Here is a 17605-nt window from a genome sequence, read left to right as displayed (position 1 = left end):
GCAGCAGGGACGGGGCCTTCTGTCCCGGGAATTCAATCAGGAGAGTCTGCGGGGGTGAGGGGGGTGGATTTCTAGAGTTGTGAGAAGCGAGGAGGGTTGCCAACTTTGGGTTGGCCAAAAGGGGACACAAGTAGGAGGGGAGGGCGGGGGACAGGGAGACTTGGGGATGGGGGGGCACCTAGGTGTGGGACTTGGCCCCCACCCAGGTGGCAAGGGCGCGTGCGACCAAGGGTGGTTGCGCAGCGCCGGGGATGGCGGTGAGATGGATCTCCGCGCCCACCTTTCAAACCATGACAGCACAGCAGGAGGATTGCGGCGAGCAGGCGGACTCAGACAGTGGCGAAGGAGCTCCTTCCTCGGCCCGGCAGAAGTTGGCCCCCTCTGACTCATTTTGGGAGGAAGGTGGGGCCGAGGGAGGAGCTCTTTAATTGGCGGGGGGCTGCACTGTAGGTAAGCCAGCCCCTCTCCCCCACCCTTTTCAAATAGGAGAAAATGGCTTAAAGAGATGCCCGATTCCTTGGAGTTCAGCAGAATGCAGTTTATTTGTAACAAAAATTAAATAGCATTTAAATGTAAATTACATTCGGAGTAATTGTCTGAATAAACTGTGCTTCCAAATGTTTAAAAAGGTTTTTGAAAAGTTTATCACATTTGCATATATTCCAATTTCCCCCAAAATTTATGATTGAAAAGATGGTTTTTTCATGACTTAATTTTTAATATTTTTTTACATCTCTGTTTCTACTCCACCTCCACAGCCTCACTCCTCAAAACGTTGTCTAACTGTCCTCCCCACCTGCCACCGACACTATCATAAAAATGTTCACAAAGTATAAATGTTCCATTTTTATTTGTTTGGATTTTTTTTTTTAATATCAGCATTAGAACATCATATCATCTACAAGTCTCTCAGAAATTGGATTTATTTGTGTGCTCTGGGTAATACAAGTAAGTATATCTAATTGTTTTCATAACAGCCCTAAGAGGTAGGTTAGGTTGAGAAAGAGGTAAGATCGCCTCACAGTGGCAGAGAACCCCATATACAATATAAACATTTGCTTGGTAGCATGGCCCACCCTAGGATGTGGGAGTTCTCCCACTCCCAGGTCCTGCAGTTACTGTGCTGCCCCTTGCATTTTGATAACACCCAGCACCAGATCCCCTGATGACCTCACACAGCGGTTGGATGTAGATGTTAAAAAGCATTGGTGACATAATGGAGCCCTGGGGGACTCCATATAGTAGCTCCTATTTTGAAGAGCAACTGTCACCAAGCGCCACCATCTGAAATCTACCTGAGACATAGGAATGGGACCACTGTAAAAGAGTGCCTCCTATCCCAAAATCCCTCAGGTGATCCAGAAGGATACCATGGTCGATGGTATCAAAAGCATCTGAGAGATCCGAAAGAACCAGCAGAATCACACTCCCTCTGTCAATTCCCTGGATTAGGTCATCTATCAGGTCAACCACTTGGCGGCCCCCTCCAGTTACGCCCTGTGCGCATGATCTTTGGAGGGAGAGAAAGGGGAAAATGTCCTATCAGGTGTCTAGTGCTGCTTAAAATAACAAGCTGAGAGTTCACTCAGGGCTCCCAGGAGCCTGAGCATGGGAGGGGGGGAGTTAGTTTAGGTCTCCTCTGGAGCCCGAGCCATGCCTCCCCATGGGCTTCGGCGGCCCTTTTCATTGGTGGCCCAGGTTCTTTGAACCCATTTGCAAAATGGTGGCGCCGCCCCTGCTCAGGAGTTACAAACTGAAACTGATCCAATCTAATCTTGCAAGATGGATTGCTGGATGCCTCTTTAACTGGCTCTGTTGGTGGCGTAGCGTGGATGGCGGCGCTTCCTGTCCAGTCTGCTGCCGCCAGCCCCTGCTATTTTCCTGCTATTCAGGAAAATACTTCCCAGTGCAAAGAGAGGATAACCCCCTGTCTAAATCAGGGATTCTCAACCTTGGGTGCCTAGATGTTACTGGACTTCAACTCCCATAATAATAATAATAATAATAATAATAATAATAATAATAATAATAATTCGATTTCTATACCGCCCTTCCAAAAATGGCTCAGGGCGGTTTACAAAGAGAAATAACAAATAAGATGGCTCCCTGTCCCCAATGGGCTCACATTCTATAAAGAAACATAAGACACACACCAGCAACAGTCACTGGAAGTACTATGCTGGGGGTGGATAGGGCCAGTTACTCTCCCCCTGCTAAATAAAGAGAATCACCACGGTAAAAGGTGCCTCGTTGCCCAGTTAGTAGGGGTATAATGCCCAACCAAAGGCCCCTGGGGCTGGAGATCATGGGAGTTGAAGACAAATAACATCTGGGGATCCAACATTGAGAATCCCTGGTCTAAATCAAAAACAAAAGGGAGATGGCCAACAGCAGACCTTGGAAATATGCTGGGTCCTGGGATGCACAGAGACAGCTCCTTTCCCCCACTATATGTTTATAAGAGATCCACCATGTTTTTCTTTTTCTGAGTGGGTACAGATTGCAGGATAAAAATTGCTGGAGTTCTATGATGTCTGCCTACTTATTTCAGCAATGAGGCACCTTTTAAAAGAGTTGATTCTCTTTATTTAGCAGGGGAAGCGCAATTGGCCCTTTCCATTCCTGACACAGCATCCCTCCAATGGCTGTTGCTGGTGTCTATCTTATGTTTCTTTTTTAGATTGTGAACTCTTTGGGGACAGGGATCCATCTCATTTATTATTTCTCTTGTAAACTTTTGTTGAAAACCAGAATATAAATATTTGTAGTAATTGTAGTAGTAAAAATAGTGTCTTGTTCCCGAGCGCTGCTGCTGCAATCCTGTACATGCTTGCCTTTGAGTCATTCATTCCCATCCACCACAACCGACTTTTTAATTTGGAAGTTCTAAATAGACATGCAGAGGATTGCAGGGTATCTTGAAAATAGAGACTTAAAAAAAAAAAGCTTGATTATTCGGGGAGGGGGGATCATGATAGAGTTTAATTGTCAAAAGAAGTGACTGGGGCTGAGGCCGGGCCGCCGGTGTTTTAAGGACATTGTGATGGTCCAAGTTGCGCTCTCAGACGAACGAGGCAGCCGAGGGGTTAAAGGGAGGCGTTAAGGGGGATGAAGACTCCTAGAGAGGCATGGGAAGGGGGCGGGGCTGTGTATCCGGCCGGCTCTCCGAAGGAGCCTTTGCTTTCCTCCCGCGCGGCATCATCAACTGTATTTGGGGGGCCTGGAGGTCAATGCAACGTATGTGTGGGGTGTAGCAGGGAAGGAAGGGGGAGAAGACGGTGGGGGGCGGGGGGAGGCTCCAGGTTGGGAGCGAAGCCGAGCCCATGAGCTAGCTCCTTCCCCTGCTCTGCCTTGGCAGATGCTCTTTCCAGAGTGGCTTACTGCACCCATGTGTAGTCGCCCATTCAAATGCAAACCATGGTTGACCCTGCTTGGCAAAGGGGACAATTCAGGCTTGCTACCAAAAGACCAGCTCCATAAGATCGGAGCACCACAAGATCATAGTGGAAAGTAATGTGGAGATTTTAGATGCAGCAAACCCCCCAAATCAGCATTTTATATTACTATACCACCGCCGCTGCTTTTCATCAAGAAATATAACGTAGACAACAGCCAGTGGAGGGATGCTGTGCTGTAATTAGTTAGTTGTTCGATTTCTATACTGCCCTTCCAAAAAGGCTCAGGGCAGTTTACACAGAGAAATAATAAATAAAAATAAGATAAAACCCTGTCCCCAAAGGGCTCACAATCTAAAAGAAACATAAGACAGACACCAGAAACAGTCACTGGAAGTACTGTGCTGGGGGTCAATAGGGCCAGTTACTCTCCCCCTGCTAAATAAAGAGAATCACCACGTTAAAAGGTGCCTCTTAGCCAAGTTAGCAGGGGTCAATTAGAGGGCCAGGCTATAATAGAGCACCCCAAATGGCCTCCCCCTATCTCAACAAAATGCCACCACCTACCAGTTTAACAAAATATAGGTAGAAAGTCTTATCCTAGGGGCTCTCAATGTTGGCTCCCTAGATGTTGGACTACAACTCCCATCATCCTCAGCCACTTTTGCCAAAGGCCACAGTGGCTGGGGATGGTGGGAGTTGTAGTCCCACATATGGGGACCCAAGGTTGAGTACCCATGCTTTATACAAAAGAGTTGCCAGTACTCCAGTCCTTCTGAAGTGTCCTCAAAGCAAGAATTTCTTTGATTTAGGTAACTTCAAAACAGCTACATAAACCAGCAGTCCGGGATGCAGGGTTTGCATATAGCATTCCTGAAACACAACATGAGTGTAATGGGTAAAATAAGATTTATTAAGGAATCAGAGTCCATAGGTAAAATGAGAGAGAGAGAGAGAGAGAGAGAGAGGGAACAAACAAGATAGTTCAACACAAAATCACAACGATCATGTTACTACCTGGCCAGGTGGCAGGGATCGGGCCAGGCGGCCTGGCTTCTTAGTAGTTAGGAAAACACAAAATGCTGAAGGGATGCTTTAGCAGTTTCCTGCTTTAGCAGTTCCCTGCCCTGAGCAGGGGGCTGGACAAGAAGGCTCCCGAGGTCCCTTCCAACTTTAAAATTCTATGATTTCAACATTCTATGCGAAGATTCTCATGACTGCCAAGGGCGGTCTGGGAGGGCACTGGGGAAGGCTTCTGTTAACCAACCTTCCTCCCAGACAACCAAACTGTCCGTCTTCAGTGTGCCTCCTGTGGGCCCACAAAGGCAGCCCTGCTCTGTGAAGCTCCATGCGGCATGGAGCAGGGTGGGGGGATCCGGGGCCGGAACTTCTTATTCTGGCCTCCAGACATCCCACAATGACACACACATGTTGCATTGGGGATTCCTCCCTCAGATGGGCATGCTAGAAGCCCGTCTGTCTCCTTGGGCTGCAAGCAGCCCAAGGAGATACACGATAGCCAATAGATGGCAGAAGGGTGTGAGTGCGCCCCTCATCTTGGCTAACAGCTGGGTTCATTAAGAGGGTTAGGTGGGCAAGGAGCGGAGGGACCCGTGAGCATCCCACCACTTCTCACGACCAGCCTGATGTAGGCTGGGTTAGGCTGGTCATGAGTACAGCCTCTATGATTCTTGTGGGTTTTTTAAAATAATGAAACCCCATAAATATCCCTCCCTTATCCCTCCAAAAGAGAACTAAAATTTGTAGCACAGCCTCTGGAGTTTTTCACCACTTGAGCATGAATCACCCTAACTGAATGATGTCACATAAGATGCCACAGAACATTTATGGCTAGGAAATAGCTTACAATGAGGACATTCACACTATCAAAAACTTTGTTCTATCCAGGTTTGGGAGCTGTGTGTGCTCCCTATTTTTGGTTGTGGAAGCAAGGTAAGAGGAAAACCTGGGTAGAACTCATTGTGTGGAAGCAGAGTAGGAGGAAAAATGACCCAGGTTTTCTTCCTATCCTACATTGCTTCCACACAACCACTTCTACCCAGGTTTTCCTCCTACTTTGCTTCCATAGAACCAAATATTCGGAGCACACACGGCTCCCAAACCTGGGTAGAACACAGTTTTTGATTGTGTGAATGACGTCAATGGAGGGATCATAAGGCATTCTGCTTTTGCAATAGGAGCTACAGATACAAATCCATCCCTGTAGCAGTGCAGGCAACTATGGCTGCTTGCAGAAAAACTGTGCGTAGTGAAAGGGAGCTACTCAATACTCAGCTGCTCAGGAATAGTTTGCTTTTAACACTCACTAATAATCTCATGCATAATATAGTTCTGATGTCAGAAGGATCTGCCATGTGATGAGCATTTTTAGACATTTTCCACTGTATGAATTCTCTCTTTGTACTAAAAGTCTGGCCAAGCTTCACTCTACTTATGAGGTGTTGCCTACATGAGAGTCATTGGATATGAAGATCTGTGGTCCATCACAACTTGTTTCCACACTCCAGGCATTCCTGTTATTCATTGGATGCTTTCCTGCATGGATTCTTTGATGCCTTGTAAGGTTTATCTTCTGACTGAAGCTCTTTCCACACTCTGAGCATTTACATGGTTTTTCTCCTGTGTGGATTCTCTGATGGTAAGTAAGGCTTGAGCTCTGGCTGAAGCTTTTTCCACACTCAGAGCATTGATATGGTTTCTCCCCTGTGTGGGTTCTTTGATGGCAAGTAAGGCTGGAGCTCTGGCTGAAGCTCTTTCCACACTCCAAACAGGTATATGGTTTCTCTCCTGTGTGGATTCTTTGATGTTCATTCAGGTTTGAACTCTGGCTGAAGCTCTTTCCACACACCAGGCAGGTATAGGGCTTCTCCCCTGTGTGAATTCTTTGATGTTCAGTAAGGTCTGAGTTCTGCCTGAAGCTCTTTCCACACACTAGGCATGTAAATGGCTTCTCACCTGTGTGGATTCTGTAATGTGAAGTAAGAGTGATCCTGAGACTGAAGCTCTTCCCACACACCGAGCACTTATGTGGTTTCTCCCCTGTGTGGACTCTTTGATGTCTAGTAAGGTGTGTCTTTTGACTAAAGCTCTTTCCACACTCTGAACATTTATACGGCTTCTCCCCTGTGTGGATTCTGTAATGTGAAGTGAGGGTGATGCTGAGACTGAAGCTCTTTCCACACTCTGAGCATGTATAGGGCTTCTCCCCTGTGTGGATTCTCTGATGCCTTGTAAGGTTTATCTTCTGACTGAAGCTCTTTCCACACTCTGAACATTTAAACGGCTTCTCTCCTGTGTGGGTTCTTTGATGATAAGCAAGACTTGAGCTGTGGCTGAAACTCTTTCCACACTCAGTGCATATATACAGTGTCTCCCCTGCTGGAGTCCTTTGAGGTGTGCTAAGGTTTGGTTTACTGGCTAAGGTTTTTGCACATGGAGTTAATTCATTCCTGCTGTTCGCTTTGTGGTCTTGCTGGACTGGAACTTCATGGAAATCAGCCCCACCAGGAATAAGGGCTTCCTTTCTCACCTTTTGATTGGCTTCAGTTTTCTTCCTCTGCTCTTCATCCTTTTTCTCCTTCTCTCTCCCATCACCTGTAGGAAATAGGTGGAGAGATAGAGGCTCAAAAGAGGCATTGAATCCAATCAGTGGCTGGGTGAATAACATACTAGAACAGATTGAAGAGGGTGGCAAATCCTGCCTGGTATTACATACTAAGGTCTTTCAAATTACCATCTGGGGGTATTTGGGGGAGGAAAGAACTCCTACCCTGATTTCAACAGATGATCAGTCTCCATTTGGCTCCGGTCACTCACCACAGACTGCAGCAAATTCTTTGTCCGTGAGGAGAGAAAGGGAACTAGGTCTGCCAAGCATCCCATGATGCATTGTACTACCAGTAGAGGCAACCCTCACTACAGCAACAGCTAGCCTCAGACTGGCCCCTCTACCCACAAAACTCTATGATAAACATGGCTGCCAGCAGCTGGGATCAGTTTTGAACAGCGAAATCAACACAAAGTCAAACTTTGAGGTAGGGCAGCTATTGTCTTTGTCCTACCTTAGTTAAAATCCAGGTTAAAAAGTCAGGCTACCCACATTTCAGAGGGCTGACTTGGAGGGCTTCCCATGAGTTCTCACGAGAAGCAAATGCTGGTTTGCTGCCTCCCATCTTTATGCTGCTGATTGTGAGAACAAGCTCAGTCTCTTTTGATGGGCGTGAACTAGAATTCAGTGCAAAGGGACTTAAGGGGTTTAGAGGCAGTGTGCAGGAGAAGGGACATGAGGGGACAAGCTCTTGCTTTTGGGCTTCTCAGAGGCATCTGGCTGGTAGGGCTGTGCATCAGGCACCTTGACCAAATGAATTTACAGCACTCCCTCTCCTCTGGTACCGTGCGGAGGTGGCTGCTCAAACCACAGCCATCTCCATGTGCAATTCCTCACATTTCCGGTGCTGGGGAGGAGGCGGTTCTTCTAGTGGAATTGAAGCCCTCCAAGCCAACAAGAAAAGTGTTCAGGGACATCTGGGATGTGTAGTTGCCCCATGAAGAAAGCACTGGGAGGAACTACACTTCCCAGTTGTCCCTGCAGGCCTTCCCAGCCAGGCCTACAGGCTCCATTTCCAGTAGAAGAGGCCTTACCAGTGCTGGAAAGGCGAGGAACCGAATGGAGATGGTTGTGCTGGGAGCTGCTGCCTCCATGTGGCCCTGGTGGTGGTGGTGGTTGTGCTGCAAATTAATGGGGATGGGGATATCTGATGCACAGCACTACTGGTTGGCCATTGTGGGAAACAAGATGCTGGACTAGAGTGTTTGTGGCCAAGCAGGGAGCTTCTTATGGGTTTAAGATGGGCCATCAGCAGCTTCATAGGTTGGGATGCTCAGTAAGAGCTGGCTGTTTCCCATAGATACTTCCCACAAAGTCTGGACACAAGTGACCCTTATAATCTTCTCCTTACCCAACTGACAGAGTCCCTGCAGCTATTCCTTGGCTGTTTCCCTGCATTCCAACAGATGCCTTAAGTATCAGGTGGAAAACTTCAAACCAGAATACATTATTATAAATATGTTTATTCATAATAACTAGTGGGCCCGGGCACAGAGCATCTGTGTCTCTAGCTGGCCCGCCGCGCTGCCGCCGCCGCCTGACCCGCCGCCTCGCCTCCGCGGCCGCGCCCGCCTGGCTCCCCGGCCATGGCCGCCGCTGTTCTCCTGGGTGCGCCAGCCAATCAGGCGCCCCGCAGCTAAGCCAATCAGCTGAGCTGCCGGGACGCATTTTTCCCTGGCACACCCAGGAGAATTAAATATATAGATGAATACACACTCACCCTCGAAAAATGCAGGTTTAACTCCCAGAGTTTTATCCTTTCGTGGGCAACTTGCTGGTACACAAGTTTACTTATTGCAGGGTAGTTTGGGTCTTTCACAGGATCTTCTGACTGGGATTTAAAAGTTAAAGGGAAAACCCATTTAACTTTTAAATCATAAACTTGCAAAGACCAGAACTACCTCCAGTAATGAAAGCTCTGTACTGCAAATCATCTGCAAAGGGTTTGGGGATTTAAAAGTTAAAGCACAGCCTGTGTCACTTCTCAACTCAGAAGGTGCTGGGAGAACCCCTTTAATTTTTAAATCCCCACCCTCTCCCAGCTGAGAAGCAGCACAGTCTGTTCATTTGGTGTGGGTTCCCCATTTGCAGGGTTGGGGGTTTAAAAGTTAAATGCCCAATTCTATGAATGAACAGCCTGCGCCACTTCCTCCAAAAACCTAAACCCATTTTTTCAGTTAGGTTTGAATATTAGTTATTTTTCAGTTAGGTTTTAACTCTCACAGCAATCTTGTGGAACATTCCCCCCATGGTATTCAAAGGTCTCATGTAGATCATTTTCAAACAAAAACAAAGTTTTCAAAGTGGTTTGCATAGAAAAAGGAAGAAGATGGTTCCCTGTTCCAAAGGGGCTCACCATCTGTGGAGGAATGAGACCTAGACATTTTGGGTTTCTGTAAATAAGCCCCTGTATTGTATAGCGTATTACTATTCCCAAACCTCTTCTTTTTAAAATAACCCTTGTATTATAAATGAACTATAAATTATATTATATTCCTAAACATTCCTTATTGTAAATAGGATTTCTGTGCTTGCAAATCCCTATGCATAGAGAAGGTGCAAGGTCAAAAGTTCATATTTGTTTTTCTGTAGTTTGATACTTGATTTTTTTGGGCAGGGGAGAGTTTTTTTAAATGGAGGGATTTTTTTGTTTGTTCTGACTGGCTCAGTTGAGAAACTGTTGGGGCAAAAATGTACATATATAGAGAGAGTAGGGACAGTCTGCTAGAGAGAGGCAGAGCTGTATGGTTGCAGAAGGAAGTCCGAGTGAGTCCAAGAGAGCAGAGAGTAAGTCCAGAAGAGTCAAGAGAGAGCAGCTAGAAGAAGCCTGAAAGTGAATCTGTCTGCAGAGGAGTTGGTCCATCAGCAGGAGAGAAGTTGCAGGAGGAAAACAGCTGAAATCACAAGAAGAAAAAGAAAAGCCAGGCTGGACTGAGCCCCAGACCTGTGCTGTAACCAAGACAAGGACTGCCCAGCAAGCCAGAAGCTGAGAAGAAAGAAAGAGGACTCTGGGTAGGGACCAGAACAGACCCAGGTAGTAAATGCGTTTTCCCCAGCCTTTTATTTTCCTCGACATGCTCTGTAAGTAATTGTTTTGAGTTGTGGTTTCTTTGCTGCAAACGTAATGTTTTACCTGAACCAGTTTTTCTAAAAGTAAGCTTTCTTGTTATATAAAAATTAGAGGCTTGTTGACTTGTCCCCACCCCATGCCTATAAGCCTTTCCATGCTACTGGTTTATTATTTACTACTACTACTACTACTACTACTACTACTGTAATTTTTGAAGGGCTCTTGCAGTGGACTCAGCCATACAAAACGTCTACTTGGTGGTAGCGGCAAAAGGTTAGGAGGATTAGAGAGCTGTTCCTCCACATGTGGTGGCAGTGGTGGGACAGAAAGTTGTTATTCCACACCATCTAAAAAAGGGGTTCTCACCCTTGGGTCCCCAGATATCTTTGGACTACAATTCCCATCATTCCCATCCACTGTGGCTGGGGATGATGGGCATTGTAATCCAACATCTGGGGACTCAAGTCTGAGAACCCGTAACCCAAAAGAAGCATAAGGGAGACACCAACAACAGCCCCTGGAGAGACGCTCTTCTGTGACTGGATCGAGAGAGTTGGTCTCCTCATGCCGAATATGACAGCGTCACCACTTTACAATCTGGATCATGTACACCACCTAGAGATGTATATATCAGGCGGTATATAAATATGATGAATGAATGAATTTTTAAAAGGTGCCTCTTTGCCCAGTTAGCAGAGGTGAATGTCCTTGAGAAGAACACATCGTGTGAAAAGCCTGAAAAAGAGCTCCCCGCTACCCCACCCCACCCATCAGATCACCTGAAGATCTCTCGCCTTTGTCAAAGCTCTTTTCTTCCAGCCAGGAGAGGAGGTCAGGTTTGGAATTCGAAAGTCCTTCTTGGAAGAATAGAAACAGAGAAGATATCTGGGGCACTTTTGACCGTAACAAATATTCAAAGAATCCTAACTGGCAGCTCTAAACCCTCCATTCCTTCCCACCACATGAAGGGATAAGAAGTGATGTCAAGGCCTTTTAACTCTTCACACTGGGGGTGTTTGTGTGTTGGGGTGGGAGTGATCAGTGCTCAGAATCAGAAGATTCAAGCCCTGTTTAGACATTATATTGCACCTGGCTACAGATATCTGTACACATGTACATGTCTTTGAGTGATGATTGTACATGCATTCATTTAAAAAGTCAACGTGGCTACAGGCTTCTTGAAATGCAGGATACAGATAATGCTGTACCTGTGTTCAACATAATATGATAATAACTGCACCCATGTCTAGAATTGTATCTGTGTTCATAAACTGTACGAGTGTTGAACATAACATGTGAATAGGACTAAGACTTTACCCCTGCTAACTGGGCAAAGAGGCACCTTTTACCGTGGTGATTCTCTTTATTTAGCAGGGGGAGAGTAACTGGCCCTATCCACCCCCAGCACAGTACTTCCAGTGACTGTTGCTGGTGTGTGTCTTATGTTTCTTTTTAGAATGTGAGCCCTTTGGGGACAGGGAGCCATCTTATTTAGTTGTTATCTCTCTTTGTAATCCGCCCTGAGCCATTTTTGGAAGGGCGGTATAGAAATCTTCTTCTTCTTCTTCTTCTTCTTCTTCTTCTTCTTCTTCTTCTTCTTCTTCTTCTTATTATTATTATTATTATTATTATTAATTTTTAGGCAATCGGAAAACACAGTCTTGTCAGAACGTGGCTGCCAAAATTTGAAATCACACTGGGAAGGCAGCAACAGAGAAGCAGCAGGGAGATCACTTCTTGGACACAACAAGGGAAGGGAAGCCACAATTTGTGTGAAACTGCCTCTTAGCTCTTTGTCAAGAAGTGGCATCCAAGTTTGACAACTAATATAGCTGCAATACATTGACCAGGAGAGGATGAAGTGAGGTGTGAAAAACATGTCCCCAGAAATAAAAGGTCTGGTTAAAAATGTTTATATTTCTATATGTTGCTTATCCTGCGGAGGTTAGTGAGTTCAGCATGGCAACTGTTGCCAGGCATCTGGACTGACAGGAGGAGTTCTATAGATGATCTGCTGAAGAGTCAGTTGGAAGATCACTGTCAACGGAGAAGAAGGGAGAGAGGGACTCGGAATGAAAGAGAGTAAACTGTAACTGGTCGGGAGATCCACTGTATATTTCTTGGAAAAGATCAACCTTTTGACTATTGTTTCACAAAAACAAATCTCCTTTATTTTAAAAAACTATTCGGACTTTCTGTATTGGAGTAACACTACATGCCTATAGCATTCCCCAGCTATCAAGGGCAGTAGAAATCACAGAAGGGGACGACTGAAGATAAAGGGGAGCAGCAGAGACAGGAATCGTCACAGTCCTCCTCCCAGCCTGGCAGAGGAGGGCATGAGGAGAGCTGGTCCGAGAGGAGAGCTGGTCTTGTGGCAGCAAGCATGACTTTTCCTCCTAGCTAAGCAGGGTTTGCGCTGGTTGCATATGAAAGGGAGACTAGAAGTATGAGTCCTGTAAGATATTCCCCTCTCGGAATTGCAGAAAGTTCCAAATTCCCTCCCTGACATCTCCAAGATAGGGCTGAGAGAGATTCCTGCCTGCAACCTTGGAGAAGCCACTACCAGTCTGTGTAGACAATACTGAACTAGGTGGACCAATGGTCTGGCTTGGTAGAAGGCAGCTCACAATGTTCCTATGAAGCCGCTGTTCCCTTAACAGTTATAGTGTCTGTCGCCTGATTAGCTCCAGTTGAAAAAGAGACAGATTAATTTAACAGATAAGTAAATGGAGGATCCAAGGAACATGGACCAGCCACTGATGTCCTCCCTAAAATTCATTGGCAGAGGCCAGCAATAGAGGCAAGTCCTACATTCGGCATCAATCTAACAAGGGTCAAGAGGGAGCCTTACCCAGGGAGGCCAGATGCCCAGAATTCTCCTCCATGACTTCTCCGTGCAGAGCCTTTTGGTCCGCATCCAGCAGAGCCCACTCCTCCTCCGCGAAGTACACGGCTACCTCTTCCCAGGTCACCGGACTCTGAAGGAAGGAGGAAATGTTTTCTCTACACAGCGGTGGCTAAGAGAGGCAGTTGAAGGAGGTTCTCTAGCAGAATCTAGAACAGACCTGCTTAACTTAGGCCTCCCAGCTGTTTTTGGACTTCGACTCCCATAATCCCCAGCCACAGTGGCCAACAGCCAGGGATTATGGGAGTTGTAGGCCAACATCGGCAGGAGGGCTGCAGTTGAGTAGGCCTGATCTAGAAGAATCCTGCAGAGCCAGTGTGGTGGTGTGGTTAGAGTGCTGGACTAAGACCAGGGAGAGCCAAGACCAAATCCCCATTCAGCCATGAAACTCCCTGGGTGACTTTGGCCAACTGTTGATCTTTCAGCCTAACCTACCTCATAGGGTTGTTGTGAAGATACCATGCTGGTCTCCATGGAAGAAGAAATTGTAAAAATAAAGACAGCCTCCCCAATTCCCTCTGTTGCATTCAAAGCTCTCCTCGAGGGCAGCTTTGATGGAAAGAAGTAAGGGAACGTGACAGATGCTTTCAGGGCCAGGAAAATGCGTAGAGGACCGAGTCCCTGCCCGTCTCCCCACTCCTCCTCCTCCTCCTCCTCTTACCTGCTCTGGGGATGCCACAGCAACCGCTTCCATCCCAGCACGAGGGGGAGGGGGCCTTGGATGAAGCACCAGGGTCATTCCACTGCCTGGGAGGGAGACAAAGGAAGTGGGGAGATCTCTGGGCCTGCTAAGAATGGCTGCATTTCTTTCCTGGAGTGGAATCAGTTGGTTTCCATACTGCTTTGGGTCACCATTCAAGTTACAAGGTCTGAAACTCCTGAAATTGTGAGAGAGGCATTTCCCACCCCCACCCCCCGCCACACACGGTGAAAGCAGGACATAAAAATGAAAGTTATCTGGCATATTTGAGAGAGGGGGGCCATGCTCAAATGCGACACCTGGGTCCTTACCTAGAGAGGCGGCTTCTCTCTCATCCTCCTGCACGATCCACTTGAACATGGGCTGTGGCTTGGCACAGGATGGAGCCTTCTCTGCCGCATGGAAACTGGTGGCCACTTTGGCTAACATTCCCTGGAACAGACGTGAGAGAAGATCCCAGCCAGGGAATGCAGGAAATTAATGGATTTATTGATTAGGAACCTAGATAGATTAGAATTAGGGATGTTTATAAATATAGATATGTATGTATTGGTTTATTTCGGCCCAAGGCAAACATAATAAATATAGGTAGATATAGATATATTCTACACTTTCACAAGATGGGTAGAGAGGGTTCCATTTCCACCTATTTCTAAGGATTAGGAAACCGAGAATAAAGAGAACTTAATCCTAGGGGGATTGGGGAGGTTAGGTTCTTAAGCACATTGAAGTGTTCCAAAAATCACAAGAAAAAGGGGTGGGGGAATAAAGAAGCACAGTAGCTTGCTCTCCTGCAATGCCCCCCAAACCTACAAATCCTTCCATTTTTGGCCTTTTGTTCTTTTCGGGGAGAAAAGTGCCACAAAATGGCTCTACTACACAATGGTGGCAAGAAGTGGCATTGGAAGTCATTTCTGGCTGCTCAGGAAGAGCGGATGGGCAAAGATAGCCCTATTTTCTCCCTGTGGATAAGGAAACTGGGTCCCTTTGAGCCAACCGTGGATACGCGAATCTGTGGATGAAGAACCCGTGGATAACGAGGGTCTTCTGTACTCTCAGGGTAGCGATAACATATTTTAATAAATGTGCGCATGTCATTATAAAGTTCTAATAAAAACAGGGTACAAAGCAACTGCTTCTCTTCAGGAGAATTCGTATGACGTGGCAGTGAGCAGCCTCCTTCATTACAGGTTGCAATTTGCACAGCAACTCCTTCATGGCGAAAAGGTTGCACCAAATCCCGAATCAGCCCTTGTGTGGCTCCATGACAGGCTTGACCCCATAGTGGTGATGGCCTTGGATCCCTTAACCATTGGAAGGATTCCACCCCAATATGAAATATGCAGGTGTGGTCGTGATTCCACCTGATCCACCGCACGGCCTTCTCTGCCGCATGGAAATTGGTGGCCACTTTGGTTAACATTCCCTGGAACTGATACGAGAGAAAAGATCCCAGCCAGGAAACGTAGGAAATTAATGGATTGATTGATTAGGAACCTAAGTAGATTGGAATTAGGCATGTAAATACATATAGATATGGATATAGATCTATCCCACACCTTCAACACAAGTACAGGAAGGGTAGAGAGGGTTCCATTCCCACCTATTTCTGCAGATAACAAAACTTTGAAGAAAGGTACCTTAATCCTAGGGGGATTGGGGAGGTTGGGTTCCGAAACACACTGAAGTGTGCCAAAAATCACAAGAAAAAGGGGTGGGAGAAAGAAGCACAGTAACTTGCTCTCCAGAAGTGCCCCCCAAACCCGCAAATCCTCCTATTTTGGCCATTTTGTTTGTTCTTTTCGGGGAGAAAAGTGCCACAAAATGGCTCTGCTAAACAATGGCAGCCGCAATGACATTGGAAGTCATTTCCAGCCACTCAGGAAGAGCAGCCACTTGTGGATACGCGAAACGGCGTATGGAGAATCCGTGAATAACGAGGGTCTCCTGTACTCTCAGGGTAGCCATAACACATTTTAATAAATGTGTGCATGTTATTATAAAGTTCTAATAAAAATAGGGTACAAAGCAACTGATTCTTTTCAGGAGAATTCAGTGGTGTAACATGACCATAACCTATGAAGTGGCAGTGAGCAGCCTCCTTCATTATATGCCAGACCTCGTGAACATTAATGCAATTTGCGCAGCAACTCCTTCATGGTGAAAAGGTCGCACCAAATCCCGAATCAGCCCTTGTGTGGGTCCATGACACACTTGACCCCATCGTGGTGATGGCCTTGGACCCCTTAGCCATTGGAAGCACTCCACTCCAATATGAAATATGCAGGTGTGGTCCTAATTCAACCTGATCCACAGCTCCACTAAAAGGACTGTGTGTGCATTCGTGAATCCAACTAATAGGTTGTGAACAGGTGGACGTTGCAAGTTAAATTCGTGGAGTAGAGGAGGGAAGGGGCAGAGGAGTTCAGGTGGGAGGCAGGAAATGTGAGGGTTCTGTCGATTATTTATTGTTCTTGTAACAATGGGAAAACCCAGAAAAAACCTAAAATGGCGTGTGGGCATAAATGGGTAAAAGATGAAGCAGTGTCACACCAGAAAGTTGGCAAAAATAAGATCATTTGAAGACGTCTGAGGAAATGAAAATGGTTTTGCTGGGTCTCAGAAATAGATGAGAGGAGGCACCAGTTGACCCTCCCTGGAGAAAGCATGAAATCACTAGTTGGGTGCCACAGCAAAGAAGCCCCTCCTGGGGCAGCACAAGATACTTGGAGGGGGTGGTGAAGTTCTAGGGCAGGAGAGGATCCTGATCCAAGGACCGCTAGAGCCACGCTCTCCTCCCAGCAGCAGAGGCTGAGGAGGGGATAGGGGCAGGCAAAGGTCAAGGGGGCACCCATTCTCCATACCTGGGACTCCTTATTCTGCCCTCCAAGCCCGGAAACCCACCAGCATGAGAGTGCAGAAGATGGTCGACTGGGGACCTAATCCAAGACAAGGGATGGAAGAGGACATCTCCCTCTGAAAACCAGAGCAGAAAGCTGGTGCCACTGTGAACATAGTGGTTTTGATGGCTACAACAGGCAAACTGAACCCGCTTGGAGGAAAGCTCCCCTGGCTCTCCTTGCATGAGGATCCTCTTCCTTTCCTGGAAGCAAATCTCCCTTCAAGTATCTTTTGCTCCACCAAGGAAGATTCCCCCCTAACATCTCAAACACACACACACACACATATCACTGGCCCAGGGTTCTTTGGGACACCTCTGGATGACTTCCAGCAAGGTTGAGCAACCAATGGAGACTGTTAGGAATACATGACACACCTTCTCTGCCCCTTGGAGCGTCAAGGATGAAACAGACACTCTTGCCAGCTGTTCTTCCTGCTTTATGTCCCCTGCCTGACTCAAGAGAAAACCTTCTGCCAGGGCCACTGCCTGGGAACTGGTCTCCACTCTACATTCTCTAATCCATCTCTCCATCTCTGGGGGTAGGATGGCCAGGAACTGCTCCAGGATCACCAGGTCCAGGATCTGAGCTTTGGTGTGTTTCTCTGGCTTCAGCCACTGGCAGCAAAGACGGTAGAGTTGGCTGCAAACTTCTCGGGGCCCCTCAGCCTCCCGGTAGCAGAACTGCCTGAAGCGCTGGTGCTGTGCATCTGAGCTGGTGGTGTCCTCTCCCAGGACCTTCTGCAAAGTTCCCCCCCAGAATTCCCTGCTGCTTTCAGCATGGATGGTATCAGGGTCTCTTCCTGCTATGGGGCCAGCTGAGTTTTGTTCTTCCATCTTGGATCTGTGTTCCAGCACAGCTTCCATCAAGTCCTCTCAAATGTTCTTGCTCTGATCTGCTTGCTCTGATGCTAATTTATTTCTTCCTGAAAGGGGAAAGAAAAGAAAAAAAGGTCCGTATTTGCAGGTTGGGAACCCAGTCCTGAAAAGGAAGCAAGTTCTTTT

At 46.9% G+C, this 17605-nt stretch overlaps 1 protein-coding gene and 1 long non-coding RNA gene across 8 annotated transcripts in view; one reads left to right on the top strand and one right to left on the bottom strand.

Annotated features, from left to right (window-relative positions):
• LOC128347020 (zinc finger protein OZF-like) overlaps window positions 1-17605 on the bottom strand; it is a 36769-nt gene that overhangs the window by 14985 nt on the left and 4179 nt on the right. For 3 of the 7 annotated variants that reach the window (XM_053301008.1, XM_053301007.1, XM_053301009.1), the window contains 6 exons: window positions 16979-17526; window positions 14013-14133; window positions 13663-13748; window positions 12948-13074; window positions 10873-10950; window positions 4286-7010 (listed from right to left, as the gene is read on the bottom strand). In XM_053301008.1, the coding sequence (XP_053156983.1) occupies window positions 5848-7010; window positions 10873-10950; window positions 12948-13074; window positions 13663-13748; window positions 14013-14133; window positions 16979-17467 (2064 nt within the window). In that variant the 5' untranslated portion in view covers window positions 17468-17526 and the 3' untranslated portion in view covers window positions 4286-5847. Of the gene's footprint in view, window positions 1-4285; window positions 7011-10872; window positions 10951-12947; window positions 13075-13662; window positions 13749-14012; window positions 14134-16978; window positions 17527-17605 lie in introns of those variants that run through there. The other 4 variants (XM_053301014.1, XM_053301010.1, XM_053301013.1 and 1 more) reach the window with 4 other exon arrangements.
• LOC128347026 (uncharacterized) lies at window positions 6999-12004 on the top strand. The gene is made up of 2 exons (XR_008317344.1): window positions 6999-10057; window positions 11736-12004. It is a non-coding gene; the product is annotated as an uncharacterized LOC128347026 (long non-coding RNA).

Source organism: Hemicordylus capensis, chromosome 2 (genome assembly GCF_027244095.1).
Source record: "Hemicordylus capensis ecotype Gifberg chromosome 2, rHemCap1.1.pri, whole genome shotgun sequence".
Lineage (NCBI taxonomy): Eukaryota > Metazoa > Chordata > Lepidosauria > Squamata > Cordylidae > Hemicordylus > Hemicordylus capensis.
Note: the sequence above shows the minus strand (reverse complement) of the source record. Positions and strands in the feature narration are given on the sequence as shown.